Here is a 23,290-nt window from a genome sequence, read left to right as displayed (position 1 = left end):
TTTTTTGTTGTTTGATCAGGGATATGACAAAGTCAAAAAAAGTACAGATAAACCCAAGAGTAAACCATAGACAAAGTAGCTAAGGCAAAAAGTTGGATCACTGCATCTCTACATGAGCTGCTAGAAAGAAGTAAATAAGTCAAGTCAGTCATACTGATGACAAGTGCTCTTTTTTGTCCTAGGTTACTACTGCCCTACAGGACGTTCCATTCTAAGTAATGCTAATTCAATCTAGATAAAAGAGAATAAATACTCTTTATCCCAAGAGCTGGGTAGTGCCTCTGTGTGCTACACCTGCCCAGTACCCACCTGCGTGCAGGAAGTGGAGAGGGTTCTCCTCACCTACGGCACATACCTTAGCTTCAACATTCGGGATAAAAAAGGAGGCAGGGCAAGACAAAATGTTGGATTAAGATGTAAACATGAGAGGACTTCCCTCAGACTCTCTTGCAATTGCAGAACACTTTTGACTTTCATATACATTGAAGAATTATAAAGCTTGTATTTTATATACAAGTTTACAGTGGGAATGGTGGAACACTGGAACAGGTTGCCCAGGGTGGTGGAGGCCCCATCCCTGGAGACACTTCAGGTCAGACTTGATGGAGTTCTGAGCAATCCGATCTAGTTGGGGATGTCCCTGCTTACTGCACTAGATGACCTTTAAAGGTCCCTTCCAGCCCAATGCATTCTATGATTCTTTGTGAGCCTGTTGTGGCTACAACTAAAGCAACAAGCTCTGCTTACATCTGCAAACTGGAGCCTGTTTGTGGTGTAGCTCTGTCAGTAACTCCCTAGATAGTGAGGAACTTCATGTTTATCTCCTCTGGCAAGATTATTATTAATCAGACCTTAGGCCAAGATTTGCTTCTGAGTTCTCTCAGCCAACATGATCCTGCTGAGGTTATGCCATTAAGGCAAGGCTGATACAATAGCTCCCACCGCAAGCCTCCTCCTCCCCCCAAGCCCACCCTTTAGTTTTTGTTCTTGTCACATCTGCCCTTCTTTTCCAGGCACAAAGAGCATGCACGCACCTCACTGGCATGCGCTGAGGACTCAAGAGGAAGGGGACAGGTTCTGAAAAACATTGATATATCTGGAGGGAATGGACAAAAGAGTACAAATGAAGGCCTGAATTTATGTTCAATAGAGACCCAACTCAAGAGCAGGTTAATGCCACTACCAGGATTTTGTCCTTTTGGTAAAAGTCATGACTCTGACAGACCCATGACAGGATAATCCTGGTTTATATAGCTGTACCTTTGAAAAAAACCCACCACCCCACAGCTCTGCTCTCAGCTTGGCACTGGATACTGTTGTCAAACCTGATTGGAAATACATTTGTTTTGATTTCTGGAAATCTAGCTGTGTTTAGCCATTTCACAGCTGGTGAGCAGTAAAGATGCTTCTGCCTCATTTACGGCTCTTGCGCGCGTATCAGACAATCAGCTGGAACATTACTCACAGAGATCACTGACTAATGACTTCTGACAGGCACTGCAGTTACAGGCTAAGGTCCAGCCTGGCTTGCAGCATCTGACAGTATTTTTCTGGAGCCAGCAATAGGTGTTGGTAGACAGAGAATGCAATCTAGTGAGAATAGTGGCCTCAGACCACTTAGTGCCTCTTAAATACTTTGAGAAAAAAAGCAGTAGCTCTGATGGTCGCTAAGTAATCACTTCCACACAGCCCAGTGAAAAGAAAAGAACTGGAGGTGCAGGCATTTTGCAGCTCAGTGAACTCTCTGCCTAGCTCCCCAAGAAATGTGTAATCACCAAAGGAAGCATGGCCAGCAGATTAAAAGAGGTGATTCTGCCACCCTGCTCTGGGGAGACCTCATCTGGAGTACCGTGTCCAGCTCTGCAGCCCTCAACACAAGAAGGACATGGACCTGATGGAAGAGCCCAGAGGAGGGCCACAGAAATTCTCGGAGGGCCGAAGCCCTCTTACAAAACCAGGCTGGGGCAGTTGGGGCTGTCCAGCCTGGAAAAGGCGATGGGGAGACCTTAAAGTAGCCTTCCAACTTGAAGAGGGTACTTGAAGAGGGCTACAGAAGAGATGGAGAAGGACTGTTTAGCAATAGGACAACAGCCAATGGTTTTAAGAGGTGGAACTAGATTGGACATGAGGAAGAAGTTCTTTACTATGAGACTGATGGAACACTGGAACAGGTTGCCCAGGGAGGTGGTGGAGGCCCCATCCTCGGAGATGTTCAAAGTCAGGCTTGATGGGACTCTGAGCAACCTGATCTAGTTAAAGATGTCCCTGCTTACTGCAGGGGGCTTGGATTATATGACCTTTAAAAGCCACTTGCAAGCCAATACACTCTGTGACCCTATGACTGCCAGCTCTTTGCCCTTAGCCACATCCCACTGCCCTGGGCTGCACTGTTTTGATAAATAAAAGGGATTCAACTAGAAATGGACATTTTCTTGTCACTCTTCCTACAGAGGCAAAAAAATGTGTCTGGAGTTGGGCAGTCTGAACTGTTCCAGAACTGCTCTTCCAGGGACTTTAATATGGGTATTTGGGTACAATGCAGCACAACCACAAACCCTGGAGCAAGAGAGTGAGGGACAGAGAGAGCAGCAGGGACACAGAGGAACCTATCCAGAGTAGAGCTAAGACAAACATCAAAGAGGAGTACTCTTGCTCAAGAGCTTGCACAGGCTCTTGCTAGGACATGGCTCTCACTAGGGTGTTGCCTTGCTGACAGCCTCCCAGAGGGGTAGCTGCTCCATCCAGCCCAAGCTCTTCCCTCTCCTCATATACTTAGCTATCAACTGCACTGTTTACCTTGACGCTCTCTAAGCTCACTTTGCAGCACGTGCTTCAGTTTACTTTTGCCTGCCTCTGCTTGAAGGATTAAAGAAGAGAAGACAAACATTTCACTCCTTCCCTAATAGTTTGTCAAGATAAGACCTGAGGTTCTTGGCCTGCACCAAGTCTTCTTTGTATTCTTTGCATAGCATTCAGAGTAGGTAGATTTTGCTCTGACTCTGAGCGGAATGCAACTAACTAATTGAGAAAGTTCCTTTCCCTAGAGTGATTTTAAACTTCTGTTGGCTTCCACAAGGTCAGGAGTTCACCCTGTATGCTTCACCCTGCTGCACAGCAAAGTTACCAGAGATAAAAAGTACAGACAATTGAATAAACATTAACTTTTGTTCCCATCCTTCTTATTTCTTCTGCGTTACCTGTCTTAATTCTGTGCCGCTGACAATCATATATTGATCCTGATTATCTGCATCTAAAACTCTGTAGGCCAGCAGGACCTGGGAGATTCTTCTGCCCCAGTGCCCAGCATTGCTCAGGCCACAGCTTGAGTGCTGTGTCCAGTTCTGGGCTCCTCAATTCAAGAGAGATGTTGAGGTGCTGGAAGGTGTCCAGAGAAGGGCAACAAAGATGGTGAGGGGCCTGGAGCACAGCCCTGTGAGGAGAGGCTGAGCAAGTTGGGGGTGTGCAGCCTGCAGAAGAGGAGGCTCAAGGTAGAGCTCATTGCTGTCTGCAGCTCCCTGAAGGGAGGCTGTAGCCAGGTGGGGTTGGGCTCTGCTGCCAGGCAAGCAGTAACAGAAGGAGGGGACACAGTCTCAAGTTGTGGCAGGGGAGGTCTAGGCTGGATGTTAGGAGGAAGTTGTTGTCAGAGAGAGTGATTGGCATTGGAATGGGATGCCCAGGGAGGTGGTGGAGTCGCCATCCCTGGAGGTGTTGAAGTAAAGTCTGGCTGGGGCACTTAGTGCCATGGTCTGGTTGCTTGTCTAGGGCTGGGTGCTAGGTTGGACTGGATGAGCTTGGAGCTCTCTTCCAACCTGCTTGATTCTATGATTCTACAATGCAGCCATCATTTTACTTGCTATATTTAATAAAGGGTTTTATTAAAAGACAAGAGTAAAAAGAACCCCCCAAGCACCCAAACCAAACTGAAGCCAGCCAGGGCCTTCAGAGCAAAAAATGTAAAAACCAGGGATTTTGGTTTGTTATTATTGTACTTTCTGTATTATTGTACCATTACTGGAATGTTTACTGCAAGGGGCCCTGCTCTAGTAAAGGCTGCTGCAGTCTTTATTTACGACAGGAAGGGAATGTTTGCCAAACCAGCCACTGCTGACACATTTCTTCCAAATAAAGCATGGCTTAAGAGTCTGGAGTGAGGAAGCTTCATCTGTTACCCTTTAACGGCAATACAGGAGGGGAGAAACAGTTTATGTATCCTTTCCATCCTGACAGATGTGACAATGGCTGGAAACACTGTGCCTGCCAAGAGCTTTTATCAAGTGCCTTATAACAACTAGTAATAAGTGTAAATAATAAATGGCTACGATCTTATGGGAAACGGTGGCAATAGTCAACAATTTTTGGTGCTCGCTGACGGGAGGCTGCGAGCCTCGGAATTCCCTGGCTTCCCAGTAGAGTTTTGGCCTGACAATAAACAACAGTTTAATACTTTATCTAATCCCAGCCAGGAGGTAAGTTCAACAGCAAGCTTTTGCAGATGTTCACATCCAATAATCTATCCATAATTGATGAAACAGGGAGGTCAGATGTAATGGTTGCTACTATTGCGGCAACAAATAAATGGTTATTGACAAAACAAGGCGGTGCGGCGCTGAGTGCTGAGCAGTGACAAGCATGAAGCAGTGCCGAGACAGAAGCGGGGATGTGAACGCAGCCCTTCATCCTGAGAATTCCACAGCGCGCTGCCTGGCACCGGCGCCGCTCGCACACAGAAGCAGATGGAGGCGACTCGCAAAGGAAAAAGGAGACTCCACCAGTACATAGAGACAAGAGGCAGAGGTGGCGAAAGAAGCAAGGAGCAAGGGGTGGACAAGGCTGGAAATTTGGGTAAGTGCAATGACGCTGAGAAATGTTTGCCTTGCCTGGCAGCAGTGCGACGCTGATGCCTGAGCCGCTTCCATCGCGCCCCGTGTCTGCGGGAACCTACCTGGCTGGCAGATTGCTGCAGCCTCCTAAGACGTTCAGGTCGCACTGTATTGCCTGTGCATGCCTAAATGCTCACTACTCCTTAGACAAAGCACCTATAAATACTCTGCTTCATGCTTATTAATAACTTTAGCCTACCCAGGCTATTTCAATTGCCCACAGAGGTGGTTGAGGCACCATCCCTGGAGGTGTTTAAGGCCAGGCTGGATAAGGCTGTGGCCAGTCTGATCTAGGGTAGGGTGTCCCTGCCCATGGCTGAGGGGTTGGAAATAGATGATTCTTATGGTCCCTTTCAACCCTGACTGATTCTATGATTCTAAGTTTTCCTGGCTAAAAGCAAACCCAAACCTTGAAGCTGGCCATGGGAAAAAAACAACCTGCTGAGATGAACTAGCAGGTTGTATATAAAACCTCAGCAAACAACAGAAATACTTCTAAAAAGCATTATTTTTTTTCCTGCACAGCTATATGGAAGTTAAGGAGAAGTTCTCATCCAGCTGAAAACCTCATATTGCTTAAGTTTTAACCCATGGTAAAGCAAAAGAATTAATAGACTGCTTTTATCGACTGAATAAAATCTGAGCCGTTTACATGCAAATAGACACTCGAAACCTCCTTGCATCCACTTCAGTGCTAAGAGACAGTGTTTTTACAGGGCTTGCTGTGTAATACTCTCATACAAAACCCAGCAGAATGAAATGGTGGCCATTATTGCTCTATGCAGTCGTAAAGATTCCAGGCAGGAAATATTTTAAATATTAATATTACTAAAATCACTTAAAGCACCAAGGAATGTTAAATCGATTTATTTAGAAGTGCCATTTATTTCACACTTTGCTACCAATTCCTTTTGATCAGCTCTGAAATAATACATAAGCTGAAAGCAAACCAGCAAAACAAATTGCTGCCAGCAATGAAGCAGCAAGCTCTGGGTTTTAGGCTGGCACACTTCAATGTTTTCACTTCTCAGGTTATTTGTCTATCAAAAGGACAAATCGGAATTTCCTGAAGACCTGATGCTTGAATCACCACCTCCTGTTCACAGGGTCACAGGATATTAGGGGTTGGAAGGGACCCAAGGAGATCACTGAGTCCAACTCTCCTGCCAGAGCAGGACCACACAGTCTAGCACAGATCACACAGGAACACATCCAGACAGGCCTTGAAAGCCTCCAGGGAAGGAGACTCCACAACCTCTCTGGGAAGTCTGTGCCAGTGCTCTGGGACCCTTACAGTCAAGAAGTTCTCCCCTGTGTTGAGCTGGAACCTCCTGCACTGCAGCTTATACCCATTGCCCCTTGTCCCTGTCCTCCCTTCCAGCCACGGGCCTGATCAAGAAAAGCTGTGAAACATCTGCTCACACCTGAATACGAGTTGTCCCCACTGAAATGAAATTAAAACACAAAGTTAATAAGCTCAAGCTGCAGCAGTTTACTACAGCAGTAGAGAAACCAATCTGATTTTAAATGCTTCACTCTAGTGACATTTCTTTAAAGCCTGTTCATTTCAGCTAAACTATACCAAAGAAAACAAAAGCTCCCAGATTATGAAAATATTTGCCTTGAAGTACTGCAATGTCTGACTTTGTACAGCATGGCTTCTAAGACTTCATTTCTCCAAACACAACAACTCTGACTTCAGCATAGAGTCAACCAGGTTGGAAGAGACCTCCAAGATAATCTAGTCCAACCTAGCACCCAGCCCTAGACAATCAAAAATAGCACTAAATGCCTCATCCAGGCTTTTCCTGAACACCTCCAGGGACAGCGACTCCACCACCTCCCTGGGCAGCCCATTCCAATGCCAATCACTCTCTCTGCCAACAACTTCCTCCTAACATCCACCCTAGACCTCCCCTGACACAACTTGAGACTGTGTCCTCTTGTTCTGTTGCTGGGTGCCTGGCAGAAGAGACCAACCCCACCTGGCTACAGCCTCCCTTCAGGGAGCTGCAGACAGCAATGAGCTCTGCCCTGAGCCTCCTCCTCTCCAGGCTGCACACCCCCAGCTCCCTCAGCCTCTCCTCACAGGGCTGTGCTCCAGGCCCCTCACCAGCTTTGTTGCTCTCCTCTGGACACCTTCCAGCACCTCAACATCTCTCTTGAATTGAGGAGCCCAGAACTGGACACAGCACTCAAGGTGCTGTTCCTGAGCCAGGCCAGGATGCCATTGTCTGTTTACCTACATTGTCTCTAACTCTGTGAGTTAAGACAAAATTTTCAGATGTTTTGACATGGAATTTTTAAGAAATCAATGTTATGGTCATAAATCAGCACTGATTATTTTTAACAGGGTCACTTCAAATGTGAAGATGTCTTTGAGAGTTCATAAGTTTTCCTCATGATTTTATGCCTCTGGCTTCTGTGTGGTAATTCAGACAAGGTCAGCACTCAGCATTATGTTATAAATTACCACATGTTTTTTGGCATCAGTGCTCACCACCACAGCCTCTCTTATTTGACTACATAGCATAGCCAAAGTGCAGGAGTCAACATCCAAAATAAGGTAGCATTGAGAGAAAAAAGCACCCCACGATGCTCAGACAAGGCACGAGGACTGGGATAGCCAAAATAAAGTAGCATTAAGCACCCTGCGATGTTCAGACAAGGCATGAGGAGTGGAATTTTGGATGACTTGGGATGAAATTCTAGTTGAAAGAGAGAAAACTCTCGGTGCCCAATTTCTGTAAGCGCTCTTGAAAGCTCTGTTAAAAAAACACACACCAAATTCCATATGAATCATATTTGATGGCAGGTTTCTAATGACACAGAAGTGTTTCATTTCATCCTTAGCCATTTATACAAGTCTGAAGAAAACCAAGGAAAACAAAACCTTCAAAGTTAGCCTAGATCATGGAATCATAGAATCTACCAGGTTGGAAGAGACCTCCAAGCTCAGCCAGTCCAACCTAGCACCCAGCCCTAGACAAGCAACCAGACCATGGCACTAAGTGCCTCATCCAGGCTTTGCTTGAACACCTCCAGGGACAGCAACTCCACCACCTCCCTGGGCAGCCCATTCCAATGGCAAATCAGATGGAGAACCCTCCCTGACCAAATCTGTGGTGTCTGAGATAAAACTTATCTAGTGTGAGTTATTAATATCTGGTGTCACCTTTAGTGGAAAAACCATTAGGCTTGATTATAAATCAGATGCTATGAAAAATATTATGAACACCCCACACTGCCACAGAAGATAATTGGTTTTCAGGCTTTTCAACTTGCACACAGTTCTGTTTTTACAGCTGAGTAGGTCCACTGAAATTAATCACACACATATCAAATAAAATTAAACCAATTTATACAGATTACACACCAAATCAAATTAGGTTAGATTAAACACCAAGTGCCTAGCAAGTGAAAAAAAAGCCAAACAACAAATCCCCCTCTCCAACACAAGTAGCCCACGCGATAGGAAGTGACTGAATGTTTCTGATAGAAGAGGCTGCAGCTTAATCATTCCAACCTTTAATTACTGCATCAGATAATGAATATTTTGAACATATGCTTCTCCGCTCTGCTAGAAGACACGAGTGAGAGGAACAAGTTTATATGCATGCTGCTGTGTGTGCCTGTGGGGGAGGGCGTCGCAGGCTGAACAGAGAAAGGAACCAAGTGGCAACAATTGGAGGAAAGGGTGCCTGGAACAGCTGCTCCTTTCAGATTCCCCTAGAAGGAGACTGCCCGAGGTGGACCACAGCACAAAAGGATAAAGGAGATGAAAACCGATGCAAAGCAGGAAAATAACTGCTGAGACCCCTGAGCCTACACCCCCAATAGTCCCAAGCTGTGTGGCAAGACCTCTTTAGCATGCTACAGAAGCTGGTGATGAACTACATATTACCATGAGGCAAACAGGCTCCTAGCAGTATTGTCTGCATGTTATGTGTAATGATAACCAGTAGTCCTCTGGGAACGGGATGCAATGATTTCATCTCTGTAAGCATCTGAGCTCCCCTTGGATACAGAGACCATTAAACTGAGAACAGAAGGGTAAATTTTAGGCAATGATTTCTAATTGGAGAGTGAAGACAACTTGTGTTTAACAGTGCTGTCAGCCACTGATATTTTACTGCTGTCCATATTGATCACTGCTAAGGACAAAAGGAACTGAAATGATGCTCCTTTTTCTTAGTTCCACACCACGCACACACAATGTTTGCTGAATGAAAGGACTTCAGAGGTTTCTCATGTGATATAATGAGAAGATGCCACTATTTTATAATATTGCATTGCTTCCACTGAAAAGTGTCTGCATTTTCAGTGCTGGGAAGGTATTTCACACCTCTAACACAAAGTATCACTTATCTTCGGTGCTGCGGAGCCTTTATTGCCCTTCTAACAAAAATGCATCTTGCCTTCCTTACCTCTGAGGTGGTCTTTCCTAAGACTAAACATCATAGGCACAAGCTATTATGTCTGCATTTTGAATTTACAGTCATGCACTAGAAAGGACTCAGAAACTTCCTTTAAAATTCTGCATTTGATAAATAGAAAAAAACAGAAGAAGAAAAAGGGGGAGAGAAAGAGGGGGGAAAGAAAGAGGTGGGGAGAGAAAGACAGGGGGGAGAGAAAGACAGGGGGAGAGAAAGACGGGGAGAGACAGGGGGAAGACAGAGAGAAAGAGAAAGAGAGAGAGAAAGAGAAACAAATAAAAAGAGGGAGAGGGGGGAGAAAGAGAGAAAAAGAAAAAGAGAAAGAGAACAAGAGAAAGAGAGAAAGAGAGAGAGAGACAAAGAGAGAAAGAGAAACAAATAGAGACAGGGGGGAGAAAGAGAGAAAGAGAAACAAATAAAAAGGGGGGGGAGAAAGAGAAAGAGAAAGAATAAGAAAGAGAGAAAGAGAGAAGGAGAGAAAGAGAGAGAGAAAGAAATAAAAAGAGAGAAAGAGAGACAGAAAATAAATGGGAAAAAAAAGAACTTTCAAATGATTGTTTTGTAACTTTTTGGCAGGAGAGATGAGGGAGCAATAAAGGGAAGGGAGTAGCTGTCAATGTAAACAAAATGGATGCTGAGGAAACAATGCCAGGACATCTAACTGTGCTGACCCTCTCAAGGGTGGATTGCCCCTTTGTGTATGCTGTATTGAACTAGTTTACACAACTGGTGTTTTATACCAGTTAGTAGGTACGAATACAGTGAAGGGAAGGTTACTCACATATAATATGAATTGTCAACTCATGTTATTTCTACAGATCCCAGCATGGAAACTTGGACTCTTATCAATTCTGAAGCTTCCTGGAACTACAGTTGCTCAAGCCACATGCAACCCTGGCTTCAGAACTCAAAAGGCCTGCCAGCCAAATCTCCTTGAGACTTTCCTGCTCCTCAAAATGCCCAAAGATGCCAAGGAGACAGAGAAAGGCATGGGGAGAGCTAAAGCATCTTTAAAATATACTTACTTTTAGTGCTGCCTGCAGTTCACCAGCAAGATGATATGCCAGGCTTAAGCAATAAGCAGCTTCTCCTTCCATCTTCATATCACCTCCTAAAGGATTACAGTTACAGTTAGCAGTGGAAGCTGAACAAAGTTACTGCAGTACAGGCTCTCAACTTGCAAATGTTTAAATACAGCAGGAAGTTTTTTCTTCTCCTTACCCTTACCACAGGAAGACGCTGATGGAAAATTTCATCAGTCATAGAATCATGACGAACGTGTCCAGAGAAGGGCAATGAAACTGGTGAGGGGCCTGGAGCACAGCCCTGCGAGGAGAGGCTGAGGCTGCTGGGGGTGTGCAGCCTGCAGAAGAGGAGGCTCAGGGCAGAGCTCATTGCTGTCTACAGCTCCCTGAAGGGAGGCTGTAGCCAGGTGGGGTTGGGCTCATCTCCCAGACAACCAGCACCAGAACAACAGGACACAGTCTCAAGCTGTGCCAGGGGAGGTCTAGGCTGGACATTAGGAGGAAGTTGTTGGCAGAGAGAGTGATTGGCATTGGAATGGGCTGCCCAGGGAGGTGGTGGAGTCGCTGTCCCTGGAGATGTTGAAGCAAAGCCTGGCTGGGGCACTTAGTGCCATGGTCTGGTTGATTGTCTAGGGCTGGGTGCTAGGTTGGACTGTTTGAGCTTGGAGGTCTCTTCCAACCTGCTTGATTCTATGATTCGATGTGCTCCTCAGTGGTTTAACTGAACAAAAATCTTAGCAAAACAAAATCATGTACCCTCACAAAGGAAACACTGGGAATGAAAAAAAGTGACTTCTTGCCTTCAAAGTCCAGGTTGGTTTATTCCCTCCAAAATTATCACATAAAAGTATTTGCATTTCAAATGGTGTTTTAAAATATGAGAGCAGGTAAAATGAGAAGAGTTAATATAAACCAAAGACAACATCAAAAACTGCCCCAAACCAAAATAACAACAAACCCAAACTGACCAGAATAGAAATAATTTGCTGGAACTTCAGAAAAAAAAACAACCTAACAAAAAAAAAAAAAAAAAAAAAAAAAAAAAAAAAACAAAAAACAAAACAAAAAAAAAACCCAACCCAAAAGCCAAACTTCCCAAGGGCTTCAACGCCTGAAAGCCTGTTTAGTTTCTGCAAGGTATCTGGTGGTCTAATTTGCCTTAGCTCCACTGAAAACATTTCCTGCCCTTCCATAGATTGCTGTGTCACATTACCTAATCTGCACAGTGCTATCTATTTGGGGTAACACTTCTGTTTAAATTCACAAATCATTTTCCCTGTTTTGGGGTCACCTTTGACAGCTTCATTCTCTCTGAACTGCTAGCCAAAGACTGGTTAACAGACTAATGCAGAACAGACATTATTAATTTTGAAAATCCTAATGTATCTGGTGATAAATATTGAAGTAATATTACATATTAATTGTATCTGAAATTCATATGCAAAATATGGCCCTTAAGGAATACCATGAAAGGCTCTGAATTGCTGTGCATAGAAAAAGAAGATTATTGGAGACCTATCTTAATTCTGAGAAGCATTCCAATAATCACCTAGGAAAAGCTGTCTATAGAATTGGAATAGAGAAGAACTGGAATAAGAATAGAATTCCAATAGAATAGAATTGGGAGTAGAATAGATTGGAATAAGAATAGAATTGGAATTAGAATAAAATTGTAATTAGAATAGAACTGGAATTAGAATAGAACTGGAGTAGAGCAAGAACAGAATTAGAATAAGAATAGAGTAAGAATATAATATAATAGAATTAGAATAGAATAAGAATAAAATAGAATAGAGTCAACTAGGTTGGAAGAGACCTCCAAGCTCATCCAGTCCAACCTATCACCCAGCCCTTGCCAATCAGCTAGGGTATTCAGCCTGATAGGTTGGACTGGATGACCTTGGAGGTCTCTTCCAACCTGGCTGATTCTCTGATAAAGCTTTCAGGAATCTAAAAGCTCCTTTGTCATTAGCAAGAAGGCACTGCTGCTTTAGTGAGAACTGGAAGTGTATCCATAGCATTTGTCTTTAAATTTCATAGGAAATAATCACCCAAAGCCTTGCCAATTTCTCCTTTCCTCTTGGGGACGCCACAGTGTGCACATGAAATAGAGGAACCTGAAAGTGTTATTTTCCACCTACCTTCTTTTGCCAGTTTTGAAGCTTTTCTTAGCATTCTGATGGCCTGTTGGTGTTCTTTGTTTTCCAGCATTTTATCTGCCAGTAATGTATCAATCCTCCAGAGATGCTCACATGCCAGTGAGGTGTAAGTACGACCTGTCACATCCTTCCACGTCGAGCCCTCTGCGAGCTGATAAAATGCTTCGTAATGCTCAGCAGCTCTCACGACATGGCCTGGAAAATGTCATTCATAATTACCAGCAGTGTAACCAACACACATTTCTTGAAGTTATTAATCCATACATATTTTCTTATTAGAACTGGAGCCAATCACAAGATGGATTTTTGAAGACTCTTCAATCTATAAGATACAGATTAGTGGGAAATGCTCCCAAGGCTCACAGTTTACCTGTAATTCAAATGCAAAGCAAACTTCCCATGGTTCGTACAAGCTGTGCAAGGATTCACTGACAGTACATGCAGCAGGGAACCTAGGTGAAAACTCTTGCCCATTCTAAAGAGGCTTCCAGTCTGAGGGTGGATTTCTGCCTAACTTCCCAATGCAAGACCAACTCAGAAGTCAAGACAATTCCAGCCATCCAAGTTGCTAGATGCGGATTTCAGGTATCAGACGAAGAATCATACAATCAACCAGGTTGGCAGTGACCTCCAAGATCATCCAGTCCAACTTATCCCCCAGCCCTATCCAGTCAAAGAAGCTGGCTGAACTGTTGGCTTTGAGACAAATGATGGAGAGCTGAGCTGAAATTGTGCATTAATAGCTAGATCTAGCAGTTTATTCCTGCCGGGCTGCTCATAAGCACAATGCAGGCTCATCCTTGGAAGTATCCTCAACGTTTATTAATCAAGTGATTGCCCTTTTGAAAGAATATTGCCAGACATTTAAGTGACTTAGTTTCACTACATGTGGAATAAATTCTTTACAATAAGAGTCAAAACCAGGTAAGAAAGGGAAGCAGCAAACCCGTGAATAGCTTCACCTGGATACGTAATGAAGCTGAACACTGCATTTGAGTTCTTCCTAAGACTCTGTAACTATCTCTTAATGAGACACACCAGTTAGGTAAATAACAAGTGCAGCCTTCAGAACAGTTGTTTAGATTGTTAGAACTATCAGCTATGATAATTCTCACTCACACTGCCTCACTTGCAGTATTCCCTTGAGATAGTTTCTCTCAGAGCAGAAATTGAACTCATATATTCCATGTAGCCCATAGTTCTGAAGAGTTGACCTAGCCATGAGAGCTGTGACCTGACATCCTTTTTGCCAGATCTCAGGGAAACCTCTTTAGAAACAATCCATCTACATTGAGCTTCAAAATACAAAAGCAAAATGATTTTTATGGTAGTATTCAAATGGAACTAAAGTACATTTGGCTTCACTGAACTACCGAGAAAGATTATGAGGTAAAAACTAACATAATCTCCTCACAAAAACACCAAGAAGAAGATGCTGAGGAAAACCAACCCAACCCAACCAACCAACCTGCTACTTTCATAATCCTAGAAATCACAGAATCAGGCAATTTGGAAGAGATCTCCAAGCTCAGCCAGTCCAACCTAGCACCCAGCCCTAGCCAAACTTGGCACTAAGTGCCTCAGCCAGGCTTTTTCTGAACACCTCCAGAGACGACCACTCCACCACCTCCCTGGTGTATGTGGAAGAGATGGAATTCCTGAGCTGAAAGCTCCTGCCTGGCTGGCAAATTGCTTACTGAAGACTCCATCAAGTAAAGCAGCTATTGGAGACCTTTCATGTTCATGGAAAGTCAAATATTCTAGAATTTGGAATTCACTGCTCCATCAAAACAATCTGAAATCCCTTGTTCTTGTTGGCAAGCAACATATCAGCCTATTTCTTTAATCCATAATGCTTATGTGACCCTCAGACATTGTGGAAGAAAAATGTTCTCAGGGGAGTGGCAGGTTTATTCACTGTCACCAGTAGGTTCAGTGGGAATTGATCTGGCCAGTGCCTTCCAATTTTTAACCACTGAACTGCTTCAACTGTTAGGCACAGGCATCTGCAGATACCATCTGAAAACCCTGACAAGCATTAAAAGAAAATAATAAGCCAATGGGAGAATGTTTATAGGAGCAAGAGTATTTTTATCTCACCTGAGCAGTGACAAAGTAGAGTTTTAAATGGCTTATCAGCTGAAAGAAAAAAAAAGGAGGGGGGGAGAAAACCAAAATAAAATACCCCCCCCCCAAACAAACAGAATGAAAGGGAAATGAAACAAAAAAACCCAAAGAGAATGAAAGGAAAATAAAACAAGAAGTGGGAAAAATCACTTTGAACAGGAAGCAGAAAAATCACTTTGAGCAGTTTGTAGAAACAGATCTTCAGTACCTCTCAGAATTCAAAGAGACAAATACAAGAGGTGTTGCTAGAAAAATCTATGCTTGGAAAATCTGTTTGCAAATCATCACACAAAGCAGTGCAGCTACCTGCAGTTGGCTACACTAACAGCAACTGTATGTTTCTTCTCCATGCAGAAAGAGGCTCAGTGTCTATAATTGGAGTTTGATAATCTCCAAACCCTCTCCTCTGTTTACAGAAGGTATCCACCCCCAGAACCATAACTCTTACAACATATCTACTACCACTACTAGAATGTTATGATTTAAGATGGCTCAGGGCATAACAAAAGAAACCCCATCAGCAATAGTTGCATCTCAAATGTGGGAGGTAAATATGGTCTCAGGAGAATACTGGGAGTAACGAATCATAGAATCAGACAGGTTGGAAGAGACCTCCAAGCTCAAACAGTCCAACCTAGCACCCAGCCCTACACAATCAACCAGACCATGGCACTAAGTGCCCCAGCCAGGCTTGGCTTCAACACCTCCAGGGACAGCAACTCCACCACCTCCCTGGGCAGCCCATTCCAATGCCAATCACTCTCTCTGTCAACAACGTCCTCCTAACATCCAGCCTAGACCTCCCCTGGCACAGCTTGAGACTGTGTCCCCTTCTTCTGTTGCTGCTTGCCTGGCAGAAGAGCCCAACCCCACCTGGCTACAGTCTCCCTTCAGGTAACTGTAGACAGCAATGAGGTCTGCCCTGACGCTCCTCTTCTGCAGGCTCTCCTACCTTCCAACACAGATTGACACAAGAATCAGTTTTAAACGGTTGTATGAACAAGACATCACCCTGCCACTAACAGTCTCAAATCCTAGCAATGACTCTTCTTACCATAGCAGCTCCATATGCATGCAGAAACATTTGTGCTACAGCTTGCACTGAGTTGCTTGGAAGCCCAAACTAAATAAGTAAATAAATGCCTTCATTCAAGCCAAAGAACCCAATCTGATTTTGCAAAGACTGAAAAGAAACGTTTTCACATTATCTAAAACTTCCTTTATAATTCCCCTTCCTCAAACCCACTCAAAAAAGCCCCAAATCTACATTTCTTACACCAAAACAGAGACCAAACTAGAAGGGATAAACATGGAGACTACTATTTTGCTCCTCCCCCACCACCCCCTTTTTTTTAAGTAGAAAGATTGACTAGATATTAACACAAATGGGTTTAAATGTGAAGCTGCCATAAAAGCAGGCCCATAAATGTAATTCTCCCAGCCGCTATTTTGATGCACATTTTTGATGCCATGAATATTTTATGAAATGGCCCAAACTCAAGCCATATAACATTCCTGCATTACTGATGCTTGCGCCCCTAAGCTACAAACATTAGAGGCATGATTGAGTGCGTTAAAATGAACTCATTCAGCAGTGCATTGATTACTTGAAGGAGGAGAGGAAAAAAAGAAAGAAAAGCAAAAGTTACTCCCACTTAAGAGAACAGCACACAAACCTGCAAGCTTCCAGTGCTGAAATTACAACACAGCACATTTGAATAATGTGGTATTTAATGCACAAAGGCAGGGTAAAGTTATTTTGGAGTTCTCTATATGCAGTCCCAACATTAATTAGGTGAGATGTTAATTAGGTCTGCAGATTGCTTCCAGTGGTGTACAGGTAATTTAAAATGTCACAGTCTGCTAAAAGGCTGTGACTGACCTGTTTGAGCTCCGTGCCTCAGCAGTACTGAGAGCACCCAAGGAGGTCCTTTTCTGTCAGCTCGTAGGCTTAGCAAGGAACAGAATCAAGCAGGTTGGAGGAGACCTCCAAGCTCATCCAGTCCACCCTAGCACCCAGCCCTGGCCAGTCAAGCAGACCATGGCACTAAGTGCCTCATCCAGGCTTTGCTTGTCACGGAGACAACTGCACCAAAGGGCCAGGCCCATTAGGGACACTTCATAGAATCACAGAATGTCAGGGGCTGGAAGGGACCTCCAAAGCTCATCCAGTCCAACCTCCCCTGCCAGAGCAGGAGCACCTAGAGCAGATCACACAGGAATGCATCCAGGTGGGATTGAATATCTCCAGAGAAGGAGACTCCACAACCCCCCTGCACAGCCTGTTCCAGTGTTCTGTCACCCTCACAGGGAAAAAAATTCCTCCTCCTTGTCCCAGGTTGAGATTATAGGGTTAAAATATCTTCTGGGGACTAGAAGATGGTCACTCAACCCCATAATTCTGCTATCTCTTTATAAACTCACAACAAGGTCAGCTCACTCTCCTTTCCTCCTCCTCCTGCCCTGTGTAAGCAGTAGGCCTCCAGAGGCCTCTTTAGGCCTCTTTGGATGGCAGAGGCACTGGGGAGGGGGGAGGATTGGAGCACTAGGGAGTATTAGATGTAGTTTTTTGGGATTGGGGGAAATTCAAGGGGGTTTGCCAGGGATGTGGTAATTGCTTTGCAATGTCTATCTCTGTATTTCTCTCTAAACACAAGTCTGTATTTTTCCTCCATTTCATTAGAGTTTAATTTGTCAGCTGTCTTTAAAAACCACAACACTCATGTTTAAATGAAGCTTCCTATGCCTCAGCTTCCACTCACTGCCCCTTGTCCTGTCACTGGGCACCACCCAGCAGAGCCTGGCTCCAGCCTCCTGGCACTCACCCTGCATATATCTATTGAGGTCATCTCTCAGTCTCCCTTCCTCAAGCAGCACAGCCCCAGCTCCCTCAGGCTCTCCTCATAAGAGCGACGTTTCATTCCCTTCGGCATCTTTGTGGCTCTGTGCTGGACTCTCTCAAGCAGTTCTACATCCCTCTTGAACTGGGGGGCCCAGAACTGGACACAGTACTCCAGATGCAGCCTCACCAGGGCAGAGTAGAGAGTCAGGAGAACTCCTCCAGCAGCAGGACGTATGCTTAAGTCTAAAGTGTAAATGGTTGTTGAGGACTTTACCCCACTCCATCCCAGAGGAACAGTCTAAAGGCACAATAAAGGTTTATGCATACTGTATTTTAACTGGAACCAGGACATGGTTTGCAATCAGCTGTTTCACCGCACAGCACTGACATCGAATCTGCTTGGAGCAATAGTTAATGGTAGCCAACTGAATATAAGTTTTATTACTATTTAATCTCAAAGAATAATATGATCATTATCTTTCAAATAGAGAAAGTGACACTGGAGCAGATTAGTTTCCCTAAATTACTTTTTTTTTGCTAACTCATGTCAAATGCTTGCCTCAGTTTAAATAATTTTTTTGGCAGTGATTACTTTTTATTCAAATTCTACTCTATTCTCCTTACTTTTGCCAGCTTCCAATAAGAAATTCACTATCAGAGCAAGAGCTGTGCTGTTGTGCAGATAATCTACTTCAAAATGAGGCTTTGAGTAGCAGGTTGGACTAATGACCTGCCGAGGTCCCATCCAGCTTGAATTATCCTATGGTCTCCTAATAAATAAGACACATTTTTAGTAATAGCTTCATAATGTTAGTTTTACCTATGACTTCTACAGATTATTGATAGTGTATAAGGACATGCAGCCCCTCTCTTTGCTAGACATGTGCTCTGGCCAGCCTGACCTAGGGTAGGGTGTCCCTGCCCATGGCAGGGGGTTGGAACTAGATGATCCTTGTGGTCCATTCCAATTCTGACTGATTCTATGATGCTAGATGGTTAGGACAAAGCTAGCTGTTCTGAGGGTAGTTAGCTACACAAACATGACTGGGGTGCATCAAGAAAAGTGTGCCCAGCAGGGCTAAGGAGGTTCTTCTCCCCTTCTACTACACCCTGGTGAGACCACACTTGCAATACTATGTCCAGCTTTGGGCTCCCCAGTTCAAGAGAGACAGGGACCTGCTGGAGAGAGTCAAATGGAAAGGCATGAGGATGATTTGGGGACTTGAGCATCTGCCTTGTGAAGAGAGACTGAGAAGCCTGGGGCTGTTTAGTCTGGAGAAGAGAAAACTGAGAGGAGATCAGATCAGTGTCTTTAAATCTCTGAGGGTGGGTGTCAAGTGGAGGAGGCCAATCTCTTTTTGGTGGTATGCAGCAGTAAGACAGGGAACAATGGATACGAACTGGAACAGAGAAGGTTTTATCTCAACACAAGGAGTACTTATCACAGAATCATAGAATCAGCCAGGTTGGAAGAGACCTCCAAGCTCAGCCAGTCCAACCTAGCACCCAGCCCTATCCAGTCAACCAGACCATGGCACTAAGTGCCCCAGCCAGGCTTGGCTTCAACACCTCCAGCCACAGAGACTCCACCACTTCCCTGGGCAGCCCATTCCAATGCCAATCACTCTCTCTGCCAACAACTGCCTCATAACATCCAGCCTAGACCTCCCCTGACACAACTTGAGACTCTGTCCCCTTGTTCTCTTGCTGCTTGCCTGGCAGAAGAGACCAATTCCCACCTGGCTACAGCCTCCCTTCAGGGAGTTGTAGAGAGCAATGAGTTCTGCCCTGAGCCTCCTCTTCTGCAGGCTGCACACTCCCAGCTCCCTCAGCCTCTCCTCACAGGCCTGTGCTCCAGGCCCCTCAGCAGCTTCATCGCCCTTCTCTGGATGTGTTCCAGCACCTCAACATCTCTCTTGAATTGAGGAGCCCAGAACTGGACACAGGACTTCTGTACAGTGAAGGTGACAGAGCCCTGGAGCAGGCTGACCAGAGAAGTTGTGGAGTCTCCTTCTCTGGAGACTTTCAAAACCTGCCTGGATGCACTCCTGCGTGGACTGCCCTGGGTGATCCAGCTTTTGGCAGGGCAGTTGGGACTCAATGATCTCTGGAGGTCTCTTCCAACCTTCATATTCTGTGGTCAGCTCTCACTCTGACTGAGAAGGCACCTCTGGAAACACTACCTCCCTTAGCAACTCCTATAAGGAATTACTGCCTTCAGGAAAGTTTGTGGTGACAACTGCTGGTTCAGCTGCAGCAGTCCAAGGCCTTGCAAAGCTTTGAAGAAAAAAAAAATTAAATTAAAAAAAATTAAAATCTGTTAGTGAGCAGGCAGCTTGGAAAGAAACTCCATCTCAGTACCACTCATTAAGCAGTAAATAATTAAAAGCCTCTGGAAAAAGACAGGTAAAATGCAAGCAGCGATGTCAGTAATAGACATGAAAGGGAAGGGAGGGAAAAAGAAGAGAGGAAAAACGAATTTAAAAAAGCAAAGAAATAATTCATTTGAAGGTTTAATAAAGTTTCACTTGCAGTCTTGTTTAAAGATATATCAGACTTTAGGGATGTAACCTAATTACATTTTTATTCTAAGTCCTATTCAAAGACCTTGGACTTTGAATCTTTAACACAGATCAAACCCAGTATAATTTACTCATGGCTATCAATACTTTAACAAGATCTCTTCATTAAGTGTCACAGGCCTGTGAACATCCCCCCATAAAGCAAACAGAGCAACGCTGCAGACCAAAAACATTGATGGGATTCTCACAGAAGTGTGGACACAAACAATCGCCTTGAAGGCCACACAGCACACAAAACACACTGAAAGCAGCTCAGCACTATTGCTGACACGGTGGCTGCCAGGGGTCAATGCAAACAGCAACTCCTGCTCGGTAGTTTTGGCATGTATTGGAAAATCAACTTTACATAAAGAAATGCCCAAGAACAGCAACTACTTTAAGATTAGTTTCCTTTTGCATAGGGCAAAGCTTTTAAGGACAGCACAAGCGACAAAGTGCAGCAATATCACTTATGCACTGCTCTCAGGGTTTTGAAGAGTTCTCATTAGACAACATGGCTACTGCTCTGGCCCCAGCTGGGGACCTACAAGCCACAGAGTGGCTGAGAGCAGCCAGGCAGAGAGGGACCTGAGTGTGCTGGTAGACAGCAGCTGAGTACGAGGCAGCAGTGTGCCCCGGTGGGCAGGAGAGCCAATGGCATCCTGGCTTGGATCAGGAGCAGTGTGGGCAGCAGGACAAGGGAGGTTCTTCTGCCCCTGTGCTCAGCACTGCTCAGGCCACAGCTTGAGTACTGTGTCCAGTTCTGGGCTCCTCAATTCAGGAGAGATGTTGAGGTGCTGGAACATGTCCAGAGGAGGGCAACAAAGCTGATGAGGGGCCTGGAGCACAGTCCTGTGAGAAGAGGCTGAGGGAGCTGGGAGTGTGAAGCCTGCAGAAGAGGAGGCTCAGGGCAGAGCTCATTGTTGTCTGCAACTGTCTGAAGTGAGGCTGTAGCCAGGTGGGGTTGGGCTCTGCTGCCAGGCAACCGGCACCAAAACAAGTGGACACAGTCTCAAGTTGTGTCAGGGGAGGTCTAGGCTGGATGTTATGAGGCAGTTGTTGGCAGAGAGAGTGATTGGCATTGGAATGGGCTGCCCAGGGAGGTGGTGGAGTTGCTGTCCCTGGAGGTGTTGAAGCCAAGCCTGGCTGGGGCACTTACTGCCATGGTCAGGTTGATTGTCTGGGTGCTAGGTTGGACTGGCTGAGCTTGGAGGTCTCTTCCACCCTGCTTGATTCTATGATTCTGTGTCAGACCCAAAACACTTTCCATGTGAAGAATTCGACTTGGATAATGGCAGTGCTAGTAAAAGGATTAAGGAGGCTTTTGACAAACCTGCTTACTTCTCCCCTGTGTAGAGAATATTATGGTTTCTCTGCTCTTAACAACAAGTCTTGATTTAACTCAGCTGAAGAAAGAAACATGTTTTTTTTTTCCTTCTCACAGCGTTTTTTTCAGAAGTAAAAATAAGAACCCCACAGTACTCTGCCCAAGTTCTCGCTCAAAACATCTTCACTGCTTAGCAGCACCTTCTACAAATTATGAGATCATAGAACGGTTTAGGTTGAAGGGACCTCAGAGATTAGGATCACGTTTAGGTGGCTTAAGTCAGAAAATTCCCACAAATTTGATAAGCAACTTAAACCTTTGGCTTTTAAAGCTTTTTTACTACTTTATTTTGCAGTATTAACATCCTCCTCTTTTATCTGAATGCAGATGAGTTCTGCCTGAAGGCAAACCAGTTGGGGAAATTCCAATTAAATGTGCAGATTTCTTCTGCACAGATCCTCATGGATGTGTGCTGAGTTCCTCCCAAGTATTCATACCTTGCTTTTTAATTGACAAACACTTGCCATGAACAGCTCAAAACACAAACCCAACCCTGTCTTAGCAATGGCTTCAGTAGGGGAATTCAGAGTAACTGAAACCTTTTACTGAGAGAAATCAAATCCTCAGCTGTGAAAAGCAAAAAGAGAAACAACCTGTGCCCTGTATCACCACTCTTCTGCTGGGAAAGGCAACCAGTCGCAATGGAGACACCATGAGCACTGCACACATCCCCTGCACAGCTCTTCACTTCGGGCTGTGCCTTCTTTCTAGCGGTCTGGTCTACGGCCGACTCTGCCTTTAACTCTCTAATCCACCTAACCTCTTCATCTAACTCCCTGCCGTGCTTTTTGTGTCAGCTCACCTCAGCTCTCCAGCTTTGTCACATGAGACATACCTGGGTTCATCTGCTTGTTTCTGAAGGGAGGGAGGGGGAAGGGGGTTTGGGTCGGGAGCCCTCCTGGGGCCTCAGGTTGTTTCTGGGAGGGGTACTGTGTTTCTGTGTTACTTTTAATCTGCATATAACTGTAGGTATACGCTTGTACATTGTGCTAATCTGTAAATCTAACTTCATTCCTTAGTTCCCAGCCATCTGAGTCTAGGCTGGGTGATTTTCTTAAACGTGTGGGGGGCAGGTAACTCCCAAACCATCACACTCAGGCTGTTTCAGGAAGGATTAAGGAGATTTGCAATCTAAAAACCAAGTAAGGGCAGGCAAAATTTGGTTTACCATGACCTGTGTGTTCTACTAATCAATGCTGAGGTACCTAACATTGCCACTTGCTTTGCATTCTGCCCCTTTCTCTTGCTAGTTTTGCCTGCCTTGAGTCTTCCCAGTCTGTAAGCATTTCAGAAAAAGTATTAGCTCCACTTCTGTTGATCCTTACGTGCTAGCAGAATATAAATCTGACGACTAATTCAAAGGCAGCACTGCACTGAGATTAATGGCATCATTCTCACAGCTCTCACACCAAGGCACATGCAGTTTCTGGCGTGGCACTGATTTACATTTGGATTTCATCCTGGAGGTTTTATTTGTTGGGCTCTATTGAGGTATTTTACATGCTCTCAAAACTAATTATTTAAGTGTATGCAGAAATGTTTCCAAGCACTGCAACAGGTATGGAAATGTGCATCTATCCTGGTAAACCCACTTGTCCTCTGAAAGAGTGTGTCTGCTTGCAAAGCACCTGTGGGGACAAGGCCCTGCAACACTCCTGATGACCAAGCTGTGCTCATGAACAGCTTCAAGGCAGGAAAGTCTGTTGGCACAAGCCTAAAATTAGACCATATCTGAGATACTGTGTACAGTTCTGGACTCCCCAACTTGAGAGGGACAGGGAACTACTGAAGAGCTTCATGCAAGGCTACAAGGATGATTAAAGGATTTGAGCATCTCTCTTACAAGGAAAGACTGAGAGCCCTGTGTCTTTTC

General features: G+C 44.7%; 1 protein-coding gene across 1 annotated transcript in view; it reads right to left on the bottom strand.

The window, feature by feature from the left end:
• TTC29 (tetratricopeptide repeat domain 29) overlaps positions 1-23,290 on the bottom strand; it is an 83,354-nt gene that overhangs the window by 10,795 nt on the left and 49,269 nt on the right. The window contains exons 6-7 of the mRNA XM_064150367.1: positions 12,483-12,695; positions 10,342-10,427 (exon numbers count right to left, since the gene is read on the bottom strand). Coding sequence (XP_064006437.1) covers positions 10,342-10,427; positions 12,483-12,695 — 299 coding nt within the window. The remainder of the gene's footprint in view (positions 1-10,341; positions 10,428-12,482; positions 12,696-23,290) is intronic.

Source organism: Pogoniulus pusillus, chromosome 10 (assembly GCF_015220805.1).
Source record: "Pogoniulus pusillus isolate bPogPus1 chromosome 10, bPogPus1.pri, whole genome shotgun sequence".
NCBI classification, from domain to species: domain Eukaryota; kingdom Metazoa; phylum Chordata; class Aves; order Piciformes; family Lybiidae; genus Pogoniulus; species Pogoniulus pusillus.
This window is presented reverse-complemented; position numbering and strand designations above follow the sequence as displayed.